Genomic DNA, 16742 nt, shown 5'->3' on the forward strand with positions numbered 1-16742 from the left:
TCTGCTACAGGAGGGTACTAGTAGCTAGAAATACTATTGTATCAACATTATAGAAATGTGGTGTAGAGCGAAGACCTTTACATTTATCAGACCAGTCACATTAAGAACTGAAGTGTCCTTGTGACAGGGTAAAAGCATTTCTTCGTCATCTCCATATGCTGCTACAGGACCGATTTAGCTCTTATGAACTACGAGCTATATTCATTGGGCCCCACAATGGCACAGGGCCCTATTTAGTGGTAGTTTGTATGTTCCTCCCATGTATGCGTAGGATACCTTCAGGTGCTCTGGTTTCTTATCACAGTTCAAAAACAAAAACATTCTGGTAGGTTAATTGGCTTCTGACAAATGGATACTAGAGCATGTCTGTGTGTGCTAGAGATTTAGAATGTAGGCTCCAATGTGGCTGGGACTGATGTGAATGATAACATATTCTCTGTACAGAGCTTAGTAATATGATTGGCACTATAAAAATAAACAATTATAATATAGATCATTCATATCTGCATGTGCATGCCTCAATTGTTACTATGCAAACATTCTACATAACTCTGATCTGCTTCCAAGGACACTAAGCAGCGTATTTATTTCATATGTATTGTTTAAAATCTATTAAACCCTACATTCTAAGCAACGTGTTTTGGCCATTTCAAATGTTAGGAGTTTTAAATTGGTTACATATTATACAACATGTAACAAGCAGCTTGTATGTATATACAGTATATTGCTTTTTATTTTGTCAACACCACTTCCACTTCAAGCAAGGAAATCATGATTCAATCATTCTATTAACTGTTTGGGCCAATATTTTGCTTCTGCACCTTCTGTTAGTCCATTTTGTCGTGCAGCCCCTCCCTTGTGTTCCTCCTTCTCTACAGTGTAGCCACTCCTCTCTTTTCAGCTGATCTCTTTTACTTCATTACTCCCTCTCTGCCTACTCTGCAGTCCCACTGTCTCTCCCCTCTCTAGACTATAAATAACTCACTTGCATGCAGTGTTTTCACTTTCAAGCTATTTTCCTGGATACTGCAATGTTAGGCTATGGGAAAATAAGGACATGACAGTGAAAAAGTGGAAATACTGCTTTTCACCCTTTTAGCCAATCCAATCTTTCTGTTCTTTCTTCCACTGTCACCTCAGCTCATTCCTCTGTTCTTCCTTTCTTTGCAGTTTACCTAACTACCCTCTTGTGCCATACAGGTCATCCCTTCCCAGCCTTCTGTGGAGTGGAAACAGCTGAAGACCAGAAATGTGTGGCCCCACCTCTCTCTGACACAGTATCAGGAGATCAGGAAACAGACGAGGATAGACCGAGTTGTGCCTGCTCATAGGAAGTAATTACAATGGAGGGAAAAGTATGCATTTCTTATATGCATCCAGTAATAAATGCGGATTCATTAACAATTTCACTAATATCGAAGTGAAACATCACTGATTTCTGTGACTTCTTTGGCTTGGCTTGGCTTGGCTTGCTTTGAAAAAGACAAACAAAAATAAAACAATATTGCGTATAATACTACAGACTGAAAATATTGGAATTGCACATCAACACCTGAGGAATGTATGTTCTGGAGAATATTCAATGGAGCTCTGGAAAGCACGGGAGGAAAAGCAGAATAGAATGTGGCTTGAGAGCATATTTCTGCACAGTCTGCATCACACTGCTGCTGTTGGCACTTCAGCTAAGGGAAATGACGCAGCCTTGTTTTTTTTTATCCTCCTTAGTAAAAAAAGGAAATTGGATGAAGGGATACAAGCAATTGTCAGACCATATTTTGCACACATGGCGCATTGAACCTGTGGGCCCAATTCAAGCAACAGATACCCCAGGACCTACATCTAATTTCCAAAGCAATGAATCAATTTTGTGATTTCCATGTGAGTCAGGTATTACTTATTGAGAAACATTTCATAAAAATGAATTGGATTTGCAGCGACTGCTCTGCTATTAAACAGCTTGGTAAATAAGCGCAGGTGGGGCCTTTAATAACGCAATGTGTGTGTGCACTTCTCATTTACGGGGGTGCAGTTGATGATCTGCACTTTGTTAAATTACAATTGTCTCATATGTGAGCAGAGATTCAGACCAGGTATATACAATTTCCATGGCTGGACACTAAGTATAGCACATTTTTTAATGATCTTAATGATTTTTTCATTGTATTAAACAGCATTGTCTTATCATTAACTTAAATATTAAGATACATGGTGTTGGACTATCCACACCACAGAAGCTTTCATCTCTACAGTTGGTGTCACATGGTACTTTGTGTAGCCCTGTTTATGCAGCCAATGAACTGCAGTATTCAGAAACGTATTTAATTGGATATGATGTAGGTAAAGCAAATTGAGACTGCAGTCATTTGAGCTGCTGTGACATCTGTGGTCCTGTTCCTGTTTAAATCCACCACTTCACACAGAGCATTTTTGTAGAGCAAGTTTGACATGTAAACTGTTCCGTACTTGTTTAACATTAGGGTACACAAAATCACTATGGTTTGGGATAATTTCATAGATTTAGGTTTTTGGATTGACGCTTGCATTAGAGTTTTTATTTAAAATGGATTAACATCTAAGATTAACACTTGGATTAGGTTCAAATATAGGCGATGGGTTAGTGTTCGAGTTATATAAGGTTAGAATTAAGACTTCAAGTTTTCAATTTAGTATATCAAGTAATGTCTTTACTTGTTTAAAATAAAAGGTGAATGAGGACAGAGAATATATGGGCAGTGCCTGATTTTGGCCCATCAACTCATTGATAATGTAATAATGCTAACACTAATATGGTAGCATACTACTTATAATTTATCTAAGGTCTACAATATAATTTTGGCAGGTTTGTTACAATGTGGTGTGGCTGAGTAGATATAAAGAATTGGCATGCAATAATCTATGGTTATTTCTCTGCTTTTAAGTTATAGGGCCTGTGATAAATGTATCGATTTGTCATTATCTGTATCCATGTTATACAAGGAATAGTACATATGGATAGGTATGCTAGATCTGTACTCTGTATTAACTAATACAAAATAGGTATTATATATCATTGTAATACATTACAAGTTATTCTAATTGCACGTAGCTTCAAAGATTATGTACTATGGATTTACACCATTTTCTGCACCTCACAAAATCCTGTAACATTTAGGCTTTCCAGATACAAATATTCTAACCACACTTTACATGAAGCCAAGCAAAGTGTAACAGTAATATTTTCTTCTAGATTTTATATCTAAAAAAAGTCATTAAGGAGTTTTGACTTTAAGAGAATCAATTAGAGTCCATTGTTTAGGTTTTTTATAGACTGTAAACTCAGCTCAAGGTTTGGATGTAAAAGCAAACACAGTATTTTATTTACCGTATATTTATTTTTTTAAGTGATATACGGTAAATATATTACCAGACAACACAATATTGGCAATTTGTAACTATTTATTTTAATTTCACATAGGATTTGAAGTGAATCCATATTCTGTACAGTATTGTTTTGTTTCCCTGTAGTTATTGCTAGCAATGTAAAAATACACAAAAAATAAGTTCATAAAAATAATTGTTGGTATTTTGCTGTTACTGTTAGCATTTTTCTAAAATCTTAATTGGATTGAATTTATCCCCAAGTTAAAACTTATATTTATTAATTGACATGCATGGAGAGAGTATACAACATGGATTACTAGTGTTTTTTGGTGTGTGAATTGCTTTTAAAACACTAGAAAAACATTAATCTGGATTATCACTAATATAAGTTTCCTTCTGATATTATATTTATTAAACCATCACTGTAATAACAACAGATACTGTATTCTGTAAATAGTGACATGAACTCTTCCATCACACCACAAACAAGCTGGTAGTCCAAGTAAACTTATGCACATAAATACATTTAAGAAAATGTACAATATAATTAGTACAAACTAGTACAGTTCTCTTTAATAAGAAGAGTGTCTGATGGAACCACTATTAATGAGATTGGATTTGATCCCTATTGTTATAGTTTGCATACTTCCTAAAGCAACAAATTTGGCATATAAAGGTCAACTGAGGTTAGCCAAGCCCACACCGCGTGTGCAGTGTTTAGAAACAGTAGTGCATAAATGTGTGAGAAAAACTGGAAAGGGGGGTGGAGCAGAAATTCTGGCATGACCTTGACAGGTGCAAAAAAACCCAAAAACAAAACGTAATATTTAGTCCCTCATTTCAAATGATATTGTAGTTAGTAATATGTATCTTCCGATGAGCTCTACATAAAATAATTTTATCTACTGATTTTTTTTTTGTGTGATGTGCAACACTTTTACTTGGTCTCTCCTTTTTCTAAATATATTTTAGTATTTGGGTTGTACAGATCTGTAACATACACAAAATACTTATAAATATGTTACCGACTATACCCGGGCAGATAATATTATTCTGCATATTCTTGTATGCTGTAATTATTCCCACAGCTAACAGTAAGGTTCCATGTAATTATTACGTGAATGCCTATGACTTGTTACCTCACAGTACGGGGCAGGCTGCCTGGTGACCAGCAGGGCATGTCTGGGGTTATTGTGTGAGGAGAAGCCAGTTGCCCACTGTCTGCACCGTGCCCGCGAGCAGCAGGCACAGGACGTGACCCTCCCCAAAAATGACGTGGGCGCTCCAACGTCGGAACGTGGCATTGTGGATAGTGACGCCGAGTGGCGGTGTGTGAGAGAGAGTTTGTGTGTACGAGACGGAGCGGGGTGTGAATATGGCGGACGGGGAGGCCGAGAGGAACAGCGGCCTCGGCCCGGACGTTTCCGCCGAAATCCCCCGTTTGGAAGAGAGGCTGCGGGAGCTGGACAGCCGCCTGCGAGTGGTGGGAGGCGGAGGGGAGGACGAGGCCGTGCAGGCAGCCAGCGAGTACTGCCAGCGCTTCTGTCAGGTCAGTGTTGTGACTCCTCCGGGAGAACGAGTGCCTAGGGCGGGGGCGCTGTGCCCAGACTACAGCCCCCACCATCACCGGGCAATGCAGAGACACTGGGGGGAGCAACGGGATCACCGCTGCTGTAATGGTGGCCAGTGTACTGGGCGGGATTACTGGCTTCTTTGTGTGTTTACATGCTACATACATGTGCAGGCCTGTCATCCTGCGTGCATTAGTGCTGATCCGTGCAATCGGGTCTAAGTCTGCACTGTAACACCCCTTGTTCATGGGCTGTGCCCCCACTAGGTATGTCTGTAGTGCCACACGGCTGCTGGGTGCAGCGTTTTGGTCTCCATGTTTGGAGTGGAGATAGTGGCATCTCCCAGCACACTGGATGGCACGGGCAGCCGTTGGCATGATTAACCCAGTGCATGCCACAGATTTGTGTTGTGTCCATTGTAGTTGCTGGGTGCATGACCTCCCTGGCCTCAGTCTTCTGACAGACAACATTCTCCATAGATTTCCACGCCCTCCAGGTCTGATCTGCAGCCGCCCGCCTGCTGTCTGTGCCCAGGCACTGGAATGTTTGTATTATTATTATTGTTATTATTATTATTCGTTTCTGTCCTGTAATATTATGTATTAGTGGACGCTGGTACGGATTATTTTTTCGCTTTCTCTTCCTATCCGAGGGTTCTGTGATAGGATCTGCAGAGAGAGAGCCTCCACCCACTGGGTTACATTGCAGCCTGTGAGTGCTGCTCCAGAGGGTTTGCGTTGTGAGGGGAGAAATGGGATTGCTCACACCCCCCTCCCGTCTCCATTCAAGTTTGATCCAGTTGCTGCTGCAGCATAGACATTAAGGGGATTATCTATTAACCCCCTCAATAACGATTGTAATATGTAGCTGGAGATTTTATTCTTTCTCTCCATGTTTTATGAGCAATATTGGTTTATTTGATTTTTTTCTTTCCTCCCGTTATCTCAGCTCTGCCCTCTTTGCTGGCTTAGGGATTCTTCGTTCTTTGCCCTCTACTCACAGGACATAATCTATATGGTAGATATAGCCTACCGCCCAGTACACTGTATGTGTATGGACGTTGTATATTTTATATTGTTTATTTGTGTAAATGTAACATTATTTGAAATTATTTTGCAAAACACCATGCAGAATTAGCCACTAGGTTGTGAATTAATGGCTAAGATATTATTATTATTATTATTATTTATTATAGGCACCATACGTGTTTACAATTGTGCATTTTACTAAGAATTTCACAATTTGGTTTAAAGGGAGGGGGAATTTATAAAATTGATTCAATTGAAAAGGATGATATTGCCCCTAGCAAGATGATCAAATGTTTACATTTGTTTTCCAAACTGCATCAGAACAACTATAAGCAGGATGCTGTGAGTAGCTGCCTTCTTGTGTGCAGTTTTCATGTGTGTCCAACAAGGTCCTATCTTGGATTGTTTGGGGCATATTCAATTGTTGGCGGAAACGGCGAAAATCTCGCGGCGTGCGCACTCCTACCATTATTATGGTAATAGTGCGTGTAAAAAACATTATTATGGTAGTTTTCTCGCTGGATTTCAGCTTGCAGCTCCCTGAGCCGCAATCCAGCTAACTATTACCATAATAACGGTAATAGTTTTAACGTGACAGACCAAGCATATAGTTCTCATATGCAGTGATTAGATTAAAATACTTGCTTATTAGTCTGTCTTTCGACAGTAACATTTTGAAATAACTAAATGCCCAACTTTTCCACAGTTAAGTAAATCATAAGGTATTTTTGTAATCACAAATTCAAAATGAATACTTCATACATAAAGTATTGAACAAATGTCTTGACCTTCCATATTTGAGAATACGGAGGAGAATGTTTGTTTCAGATGAGTGAAAGAGCACTGATAAGCAAATGTAAATTATGTACAAGTGCAGTGTTCTCCCCAGTAAATTTTGCCAGCTGGGTGGGGGCAGTTGTAATACTTTGCAATAATATTGAAAAATTTTGGAGGTTATTGCCCACACCTGCCAGGACTGGTCAGACTGGTGGTCGGTGGTCTAACACACACTATCGTGCTCACATAGTGCCTGTTCTATTTGGAGAAACAATGGTTTATTCTATTATAATAGGGCTCAGTTGGGCTCCAAGAGCCGGGTGGCAAGTGAAAACAGCCAGGTGGAGCACCCAGGAAAAGGTGCCAAGGAGAACACTAAAGTCATGTGAAAAAAAAAATATACCTTATTTGAATACTATGTTACATATGAGGACATAAAATCTATTCTTCACCAAGTTCTACAACTTGCTAAATCTAATATCCTGACAAATAACCAATAGCAGATTACTTTTTGGTATTAAGTCAACAAACTATTAGATAAAATGGAGAAGCCATGTGTGAAAAAATATACCCAATGATTCAGTAGCTTGTACAACCACCTTTAGTAGCAATAACTTAGTGATTGTTTTCTATATGAGTTGGTCTCACATACCCACTTCTCCCTGCAACACTGTTTAAGTTCACTGATTTGATTGCATTTGTTTATGCACAGATCTCTTAAAGTTATGACACAGCATCCGAGTGGGTTTGAGGTCTGGATGCTGACTTGTCCATTCAAAAACTTTGGTTCTTTTCCTTTTCAGCCATCTAGTTGACAATTTGTTAGTGTGCTTGGCTTCTTTGCCATGTGTACCAATTTTAGCCAAGGTTCAGTTGTAAGACATCCTCACATTTTCCTCTAGAATACTCTGGTAGATAGAGAACTTCATAGCAAACTCAATGATTGCGGGGCATGCAGGTTCTGCGGCTGAAAACAACCTGAAATCACCCCTCCACAACCATGCTTGACAGTTCCTATGAGGTTCTTGCAGTGATATGCTGTCTTTGGTTTTTGCAAACAATTCTCTAACTAAGCAACTCCACTTTGATGTTTTCTTTCCTGAGGACATTCTTCTAGAACTTTTGATTGTTATGCAAATGCAGCTTTGGAAACCTAAGCCCTAATGTAACGGTTTTGATGTATTTTTTTTAAGCAAGGGACCTTCTCCTTTTTAACCTTTCATGAAAGCCATAATTCAGTATATTTCTAATCGTAGAGCCGATCATTTTAACATTTGCCATGGCATGTAGATCCCCCAATGTAACATTGGGATTCTTTGTTATTTTTTTTTGTTTGTTTCGGAGTATCGTATATGGCCTGATCTTTAGGTGATTTTACCGGGATATCCACTCCTGCAAGAGATTGCCAACTGACTTCAGTGTTCTTCATTTTGAACTATTTGAATAGCCTTATAACCTTTCTCAGACTGGTGAACAGCACAAATTGTTTCTCTGAGATCATTGCAGATGTCTTTTCTGTAGTATTGGCACATGCTCTAAACAGAACAGACAATGGTTATGCATTCATATATATAGTGGCAAGAAAAAGTTTGTCAATCCTTTGGAATTACCTTTATTTCTGCGGGAATTGGTGGTAAAATGTCATCTAATCTTCATCTAAGTCATAAGAATAGACAAACGCTTAAACTAATAACACACAACTGCAGTACTTGTTCCTATTGAATGCATCTTTTTAACATTTAAAGTATAGGGTGGAAAAAATATGTGAACCCACAGGCTATTGACTTCTAAAAAAGCTAATTGGCGTCAGTCGTTATCTCACTTGGAGTCCAATCAATGAGACAACATTGGAGGTGTTGGTTAGTTACCGTGTCCTAGAGTGTCAGCTAAAGACTCACAGAAATCTCTGCAACCTGCAAACATATCTGTTCACAAAGCTACAATGCTTAAAGCACTGAACAAGAATGGTATTCATGAAAGAAGCCACTGCTGTCCAAAAATTGCTGCAGGTCTGAAGTTTACCAAAGAGCATCTGGATATTCCACAGCGCTACTAACTAAAAGTTCTGCGGACAGATGAACCGCAAGTTGAGTTGTTTGGAAAGAATATGCAACACAAGGTGTGGATAGGAAAAGGCACTGCACACCAGCATCAAAGCCTCATCCCAGCTGTAAAGTATGCTTGAAGAAGCATCCTGTTTTGGGGCTGCTTTCCTGCCTCAGGGCCTGGACCACTTGCTTTCATTGATGTACAAAAAATTCCAAATTCTGCAGCAAAATAGAAGGCTAACTGTCTACCACCTGAACAGAAGTTGAGTGATGCAACAGAACAATGACCCAAAACACATTAGTAATCAACAACAGAATGGCTTCAAAAGAAGAACATTTTCACAGTCCTGACCAACTCAATTAAGATGCTGTGCATCACCTGAAGAAAGTGATTCACATCAGACATCCCAAGAATATTGCTGAAATTAAGCAGTTTTGTAAGGAGGAATGGTCCAGAATTCCTCCTGACCATTGTGCAGATCTGATCCACAGCTACAGGGAATGTTTGGTTGAGGTTATTGCTGCCACAAAAGTCAACTAGTTATTAAATGGTTCATAGACTGTTTTTTTGCCACTGTAGTTGGTAGCAATTCCCGAAGATAAAATAAGGAAGTGCATTTGATTAAGTAGCATCTTGCTCAAATTAATTGCTTTATTCATATGGAAACTTTTTGATAACTAAATTCATGTTGTGGTATTTGTTTGGTTGCAAACCGGGAACAGCCTGTGTAAACGGAGAACTCCTCTGTATAGAAAATGAGGCAGTCCTACAGACCTGGGAACTATGCCTGAAGCTTGTGCTGGACCATTGTCCACTTCTCTTCCGTAGAGCTCTCTTAAAGAGGATTGGGCGGATTGTAGTACTGTGATTGTAGTACTGTTTTGAGATTTTGGCATCGCTGCAGTGAAAATGAGCAGACAATGCTATCCGGCTTCTTATATTCTATAAAAGGTTCCGGAGCTCGTTATATTAAGGGGTGTTGTCCAAAAGTGACAACACCTTTGAGTACCCAAATGGAGCCTAGCAGTACATTTTTTTTTTTTTTTGTGCTGCTGCCTCTGGAATTTGAGCTCTGTGTTGCAAGAGCAGAAATTTTGGTGTTTGTTGTCTCTTAAAACAAACACATTTGTTACTATGTAAAGAAGAGCACCACCTAACAGAAAACATAAGTATCATTTTATATTGCATATCATTAGAAAAATGATGGATCCTAAACACAGGCATGCTTGTATGTGAAGTCAAGACTAGCACTTGTGGGACTCCATTAAATGCAGGCCTACCCAGCTCAGTGTGAAACGCGCACATGCGTTTTTGTTTCTATGCACAAGGTTTTTTTCAATCTCAAATTAAATGGAGTCCCATTCAAATTGTGCGCCCCTCCCTGCTTGTGCACAGTCAAGTGCAATATGTACTGACACTCCTAGATTAGGGTCTTCTTCTTTTTTTTTTTTTTGTGGGTTTATATGAGGAAGGTAGACGATTCATACAAGAAGAAACTTTGCAAGTGAAATGGAGGTATAATGTACATTTAGGGTGGAATTCAGTTGGCCACATTACTGCCAAAAGTAATGTAGCCTGCGCTCTATTACCGATAGTCCCTGAGCCGCAAGCAGAAATCAGTGTTATACAACGTACTCACTGTAATAATGCGCACTATTACCATAGTAACTGTAATAGTGCGCTGGCCACGTTTCTTTCAGCAGTAACGCGGCCACTTGAATTCCCCCTTAGACTGTTTTTCTCCCCTTTGGAGGTAGAAAAAGTTTTTTTCTGTAATTTGTAGCACCAATATATTAATGTACATTTAAAACAAGTAATGTAGTCTTTCTCCAAACTTCTCCCAGCATCACTTTCCTGAATTGTTTAGCAGTGCTCAGCAAAGTGAGCACTTAGTAATTATCTTTGTGTATGTCAGTGTATGGACAAAATGTCAATAATCTGCTTTTATAAAGTTTCTAAATAGCGGGTGTCAGTTTAATAAATCCCACACTTGTATTTAGAAGTACGCAATATGCACACATGTCCTTTTATTTGCTATAGTGTATAGATTATGTACACATTTCCTGTAGATGTAACATTTTTCCATTACAAAATATATGCTTGCAAACCCATTATGTTTATTGTTGGCTTTGAGACTTTTCTTGTGTTGTGGCAATGAATACACTGTCGAATTGCCTTTATGAATTCTTGAGCACTTTCTTTTTTTATTTTATTTATTTATTTTTGTGCTGTTTACTGTCCTGCTGGTCACTTTCAACTGCCTCAGGGTTAATTCCAGAGTTTCCCATTTTTTTGGCCATGACTGTCCCTGCATTCTTCAGAAGCAGGACAGAGAACCCTCAAGGAGGCAGGTGATATGGAGGAGGTCGGTAAGGAGTTGGTGCGGGTTGTTTTTTTTTAGGGGTTGTGGGGGGGGGGCTGCTCTTTGTTTTTGTGTGAATTAATTACTCAATCAGTGAATACTAAGCCAATGCTTTATAGTTTGTCACTGACACTCATAAAACAGTCTAATAAACATGAAAAACATAGACTGAGCTACAGTTTAGTGCAGATAGCTGAAATTCTCCATATCCCTCTTAAAAGTGTATGCTATTTAAAATCATTTGTTCTAACATTTTAAACTTTTGTTTTTGAAAAGCATATCTACCCAGCCCATTCTGCTCTACCTGCTGTTGTAAGCAGGATCGTACCGTGAACTTTCCACGCAGGAGGAGAGCTGAATAAATGTAGGGCCAAAGGCAGATGACCATTCTTCTTTTCATGGATCTGCTCATCATTCATTACATTTTGGTTCAATCAGTTAGCTGAATATGGAAAAAGTTTCTGCTATGCCTATAGTTGCAAATGCTTTGACTTCTTTGTTGTGTAAAAATCACCACAATATTAAATTTGCTGGACTAGTTGAGTAATTTGTTATTGTTGGTATTAAGTCACTCGATTAAGATTTCTTCACTGTCACATTTGACTCATGATTTATTTTACATATCCTTCAGTAATGTATTGGTCCAATGTAGTTGCTTATAATGACTCAAAAATATGTTAAGCCTGGACTAAATCCCATTTTTTTATTTTTGGATATAGTGAAACACTTGCAATCATTTTAAGATGTAGAAATTTAGATCAATGGTTCCAAATAAATTTTCCTTTGTCTTCAAACTGATGAAACCTACTGGCTGTATTTGGCTGCTGTATTGTTGGTGAAACCTCATGGCCAAAGAGATACTAGAAATGACTTAGTTTCAAGGTGTGAACCTTGAAAGTAAAGCACGTTGGGGGGAATTCAATTGGCCGCATTACTGTCGAAAGTAACGCAGCCCGCGCTCTATTACTGAAATTAAAATTACTGTATTAACAGTAATGAGTTTAATGCAGCGCTACTTTGGGGGGAATTGAATTACCCTCATTGTTCAGTGTTAACCTGAAATTCCACTGTAGCTCTGTTCTAAAAGTGAAACATTACATTATGGCTCCATTAGACAGCTGCAGCTTCTCATTTATTTGGGACATATCCTAATGGGATCCGACTCCGGTCATAGAGATCACAATTAAGTCATCTAAGCTATGACAACCATGACCTGTCTCCAAAGCTCCCTTACAAGCCACAAAAATGCACGAAAGCGTCTATTTCTCCTCCCAAGTGCGTTTCAGGGTGTCTTCCTAATTTATGGTCCCTGGAACTGCTTCCAGGGACTGCTTTCCAGGAACTGCTTTCAAATGCAAGTTTAACCATTTCCACTTCATAAACTTTTCAAATGCATGTTTAAAGGCATCACTTATAAGTCTAATTTCTACCACTTTACAACCATCACAGTTTTTATTCATTTAAAACACATTTTTGTCCTAAAATATTGATTTATAGCTTTCGCTTGATTTATGTCTTGGATTAATCGTGAATGAGGGTACATTGGTGCTGTCTTTATCACTTGCGTCACTTTTGTGTGTAAAAATTATATTACATTGGTTAAAGTGCCCCTAGTAGTGTTGTTTTCCAGAATAAGGTGCAGCTGGAAAGATGTACACAATATGTCCCATTGAAATCTAATTTTGCCACCTCAGTCCTGCTATTATGAAAGAGCTGTGCATGCTGTCACAAAACAGTATATACTCCTCTCTATGATTTCTCCATCTTTTTATTTAATGTAAAACAATGTCGTCTTTGCATGTGTAGCAGGTTGGCAAGGAATGCCAACTATCTATCAAACTTCTACTATTCGACAGTGCAAACTTTTATGCCCTTGTCGAAGCGGTCATCAAAATGGGTGCAGTTTGCAAAAGCGTGTGCTTGATGTCACAACTTGACAACCTGCTGCAGAGAAAAATAGAGAGTATGCTGGACATATCTGGTTAAGTATAAACACTCCAGTTACTCACTAAAACTTAATCCACTAAATTATGTTAGGCTTCTGCAATCTGAATATATTTATGTTGTAGAAGATATAATATAGTTGTAGAATCCAAGAGTGTGTTTAGCAGCAGAAGCAATGAACATAGAAATGCCATCCATTTTGGTAAAATTGTTTGATAAAGTAACACATTGTATTTTTAGTTAGCTTTAGTCTCTGAGTAGAACTGTAAATAAAATTGAGATTTTTTTTTTTTTCAGTTTTGCTTTCTGCCTTGATGTTTTTGTACAAACACACCAGTCAATGTAAACCACAATGGGAACATTTCTGCACGCTAAATCAAGTAAAACAATTATCCCTTTAAATATTTTAGTCATATTCTCATTTACAAGGACCATTTCACAAATAACCATGAAGCTGTGTAGGATTTGTCTTGAGTCTAGTCCCTGATATCCCATTCTTCCAATTGCTGGAGGTTAATGGGGTATTCTCACTGGACCTGAAGTTATTATAAACTAGAGTGTTTGTTTGTTAAACAGCTCATTGAAAAGGGTGCGTGTGAACTTGTTGACTGCATTATCATAAATATTTTATTGACTCACAAAATGAGTGCCCCACTGTCTGTAGCGGTGGTAATCCTCTTCCCGACTCTGAAATCACCGGCAAGGAGGATACCCTAAAAACAACCCAAAAAAACGAAGACTATAAAATCAACATGAATATAATAGGGACTTGCCTAAAAAGCGACACAGTACATTTCCGAAGACAGTGGCATGCTGACAGCTACTAATTGCGAACCGTCTGCTTCCAGGCACCCCACTTACTTGCATGGTCCTGACATTGTCGCTTTAAATAAGGATTTCTCTATGCCGCTCTGTGAAGTGACGTCAAACTGAAGTGCTGGGAAGCAGAGTGTTCGCAATTAGTAGCTGTCAGCACGCCATTGTGTTTGGAAATGTGCTGTATTGCTTTTTAGGTAAGTCTTTATTATATTCAAGTTAATTTTATAGTCTAGAATTTAAGCTCCAATGGGGCAGGGACTGATGTGTGTGTGTTCTCTGTACAGCGCTGCAGAATTAGTGGTGTTATATAAATAATGATGATTGATATAGTGAAAACTAATAGGAAAAACAACCCATTGGTAGTCTATATTTCTATCATACATGTTTGGCAGAATGTAGAGCTTCATTTTTTTTACAAAAACTAAGTTGTAAGTGTGTAGATTTCTCTTTCTATGTAAAACGTGCATATATGCTACTCCAAAACCCATCTGAGTCATGGTGATTATATGGAAGCACTTTGTTAGGGGTTGTTTTGAGGGAAGTGTGTGTGTGTGTGTGTGTGTGTGTATATGATATATAATATCTATCTATATCCCACCCCCATACTTGTACAGTGGTGGTGCTTCTCATGAGATCCCCTCGTGCTGCTCCTGAGGTTGGTGGGTCCTAATTAAAATCAGGCCCAAGATAACAAAATAGACAAATTGTTGTTTCAAAACAAAAGTTACAGTTTATTATAAAATTTTGACACCTATATTAACAAAGTTTATAAGAAGTGGTGTTGATCTATAAATGACAGCTGCGGGGATCTTCAGAATTATGTGGGAATTTTCAAATTGGGTACCATTACCCTAAATAACTACCACCAGCAGTGGTGCATTTTTAAACTTTGTAGACATTCCTTGGACTTGACGAGAAACATTAAAGGTATGTGGCACGGTGGCTGCTGTCACAACTTTCCATTATAATGGGCATGATTGTTTCCACTTTGGCCATTTTAAGTACCTGCCAAGCAGAACTGTAGAGATTAAAAATCCATAGCTTGATACAATGTCTTCTTGAAACACAGTTGAGAGACAGCAAAAACCTTAATTTCTCATTTGAAATGTTGTCTTTTCCTGTCCTTCCTACCTGCCTGTAGAATATTACTTTGTTTTACACTTTTAAAGTATGTGCAGTATATTAACTATAGATTGCAGTAAGAATACAGTAACCATTCTCTCCTTGTTTTACATAGATTCTAACAACAAGCATGTGTTTCTTTTTATTACCTCTGTTATAATTTTTAATACAACATTGTCTATTTCTACATTTGTTTCAGGCTATGTCCTTTTATAGGCGATAGTTTGTTATCCTGTTGAATAATTTATACTTAATGAGGAAATCACAAGGGATAATAGATCAAAGAAGATAGTTTTCCGTGGGCATGTTATCAAGGCATGACATGCATTTTAATTGTAGATGTTAAAACCTTGGTTCTTAAGGGTTGTGCCATATGGATACATAAATGGTGCTCTTCTATTTGTCTTGTGCTTGAACTATTTACCAGAATGTAAACACATTTACATAAGGAAAATTGAGGCACGCATTAAGGCCTTAATACAAATAGAGGTCTTATTCCCATTTCTGCAAGTCCAACTTCTCTAGAATTGTTTGGATAAGACTTGGGGGTAGATTTAATAAGAATCGTACTTGGCAATGTTTGTAAACTGCCACACATCGCCAGAGATTTAGTGCTCCAAACCGACACATTTACTATACAAGGGTTTGAGGCTGGGATGTTAAATGTGTGGCGGATTGAAAACGGCTAAACCACCACCAATACTGCCAGGAAAAAAATGTTGTTTTTTTTACTTGCTTCTGATTGGCTTGATAGCTCAAACATGCTGGTTGAGCTGTCTTGCCATTCAAAACATAAGAGGAGGAGGCATCATTGACTTATAAATTATGGGGAAATATTATTGATTTATATTATGAGGAAATATGAATATATAAACATATTAACTAGGCAATGCTATTTGATTGCTAATGGGGGCTAAAATTATTTGATGTGGCACTATAGTGCCCCCATAATATAATACAACAATATTGCCCTCTTAATATAATGAGGGGGGGGGGGGGGAATTGGCCCCATGGCAATCTAGCTGTTTTTATTTTGATCATGTTAAACATCAGGATGGCGATTTGTAAAGTCTTAGTTTGTTAAAATGTGGTTTTCAGCCTTTTTAACTGCTTGTTTGGCCTTTAGTAAATCCAGCATTTTTGAAACTGCAGAAAATTGGCGGTTTTCTCAAACCACCCTTTAGTAAATCTAACCCTTAGGGCTAGATTTGCTCAGCTGCGGGAATGAAAAAGTAGGGATGTTGCCTATAGCAACCAATCAGATTCTAGCTGTCATTTTGTAGAAAGCACTAAATAAATGATGATTGGTTGCTATAGGCAACATCCCCACTTTTTCAAGCCAGCAGCTTGGTAAATCTAGCCCTTAGTCTTGTTGTATGCACAGTAGTTGAATTACATTGTCACTGTATGGACAGGCTTAGGCAGCCTTTCAGTGTGGTCTGATTCATAGCTTTAAATCGTTTGGAGTTTATTGGGTGTCATCAAAATCTATACAAGATCAAAATCTCTGGGGTTTTTTAGGGTAAGATTAGCACTGCAGCAGGCTAGAGCATTCTAGCTTCTGTATAGAGCAGGGGTCGGCAACCCCCGGCACACGTGCCAGACGTGGCACGCTGACCACTTTTGTCTGGCACGCTGAAGCTGCTTCAGCAAAGCAGCCGGTGATGGCCGAAACGGAGCTTCTGCGCATGCGCAGAAGATCCGTTTCGC

General features: G+C 38.6%; 1 protein-coding gene across 3 annotated transcripts in view; it reads left to right on the plus strand.

The window, feature by feature from the left end:
* Nucleotides 1-930: 930 nt before the first annotated feature.
* ZNF292 (zinc finger protein 292) overlaps nucleotides 931-16742 on the plus strand; it is a 35846-nt gene continuing 20034 nt past the window's right edge. Inside the window, exon 1 of one of the 3 annotated variants that reach the window (XM_075202737.1) lies at nucleotides 931-1878. In XM_075202737.1, coding sequence (XP_075058838.1) covers nucleotides 1855-1878 — 24 coding nt within the window. In that variant the 5' untranslated portion in view covers nucleotides 931-1854. Of the gene's footprint in view, nucleotides 1879-4623; nucleotides 4910-16742 lie in introns of those variants that run through there. The other 2 variants (XM_075202738.1, XM_075202736.1) reach the window with 2 other exon arrangements.

The sequence above is a fragment of the Mixophyes fleayi genome, chromosome 3 (assembly GCF_038048845.1).
Source record: "Mixophyes fleayi isolate aMixFle1 chromosome 3, aMixFle1.hap1, whole genome shotgun sequence".
Lineage (NCBI taxonomy): Eukaryota > Metazoa > Chordata > Amphibia > Anura > Limnodynastidae > Mixophyes > Mixophyes fleayi.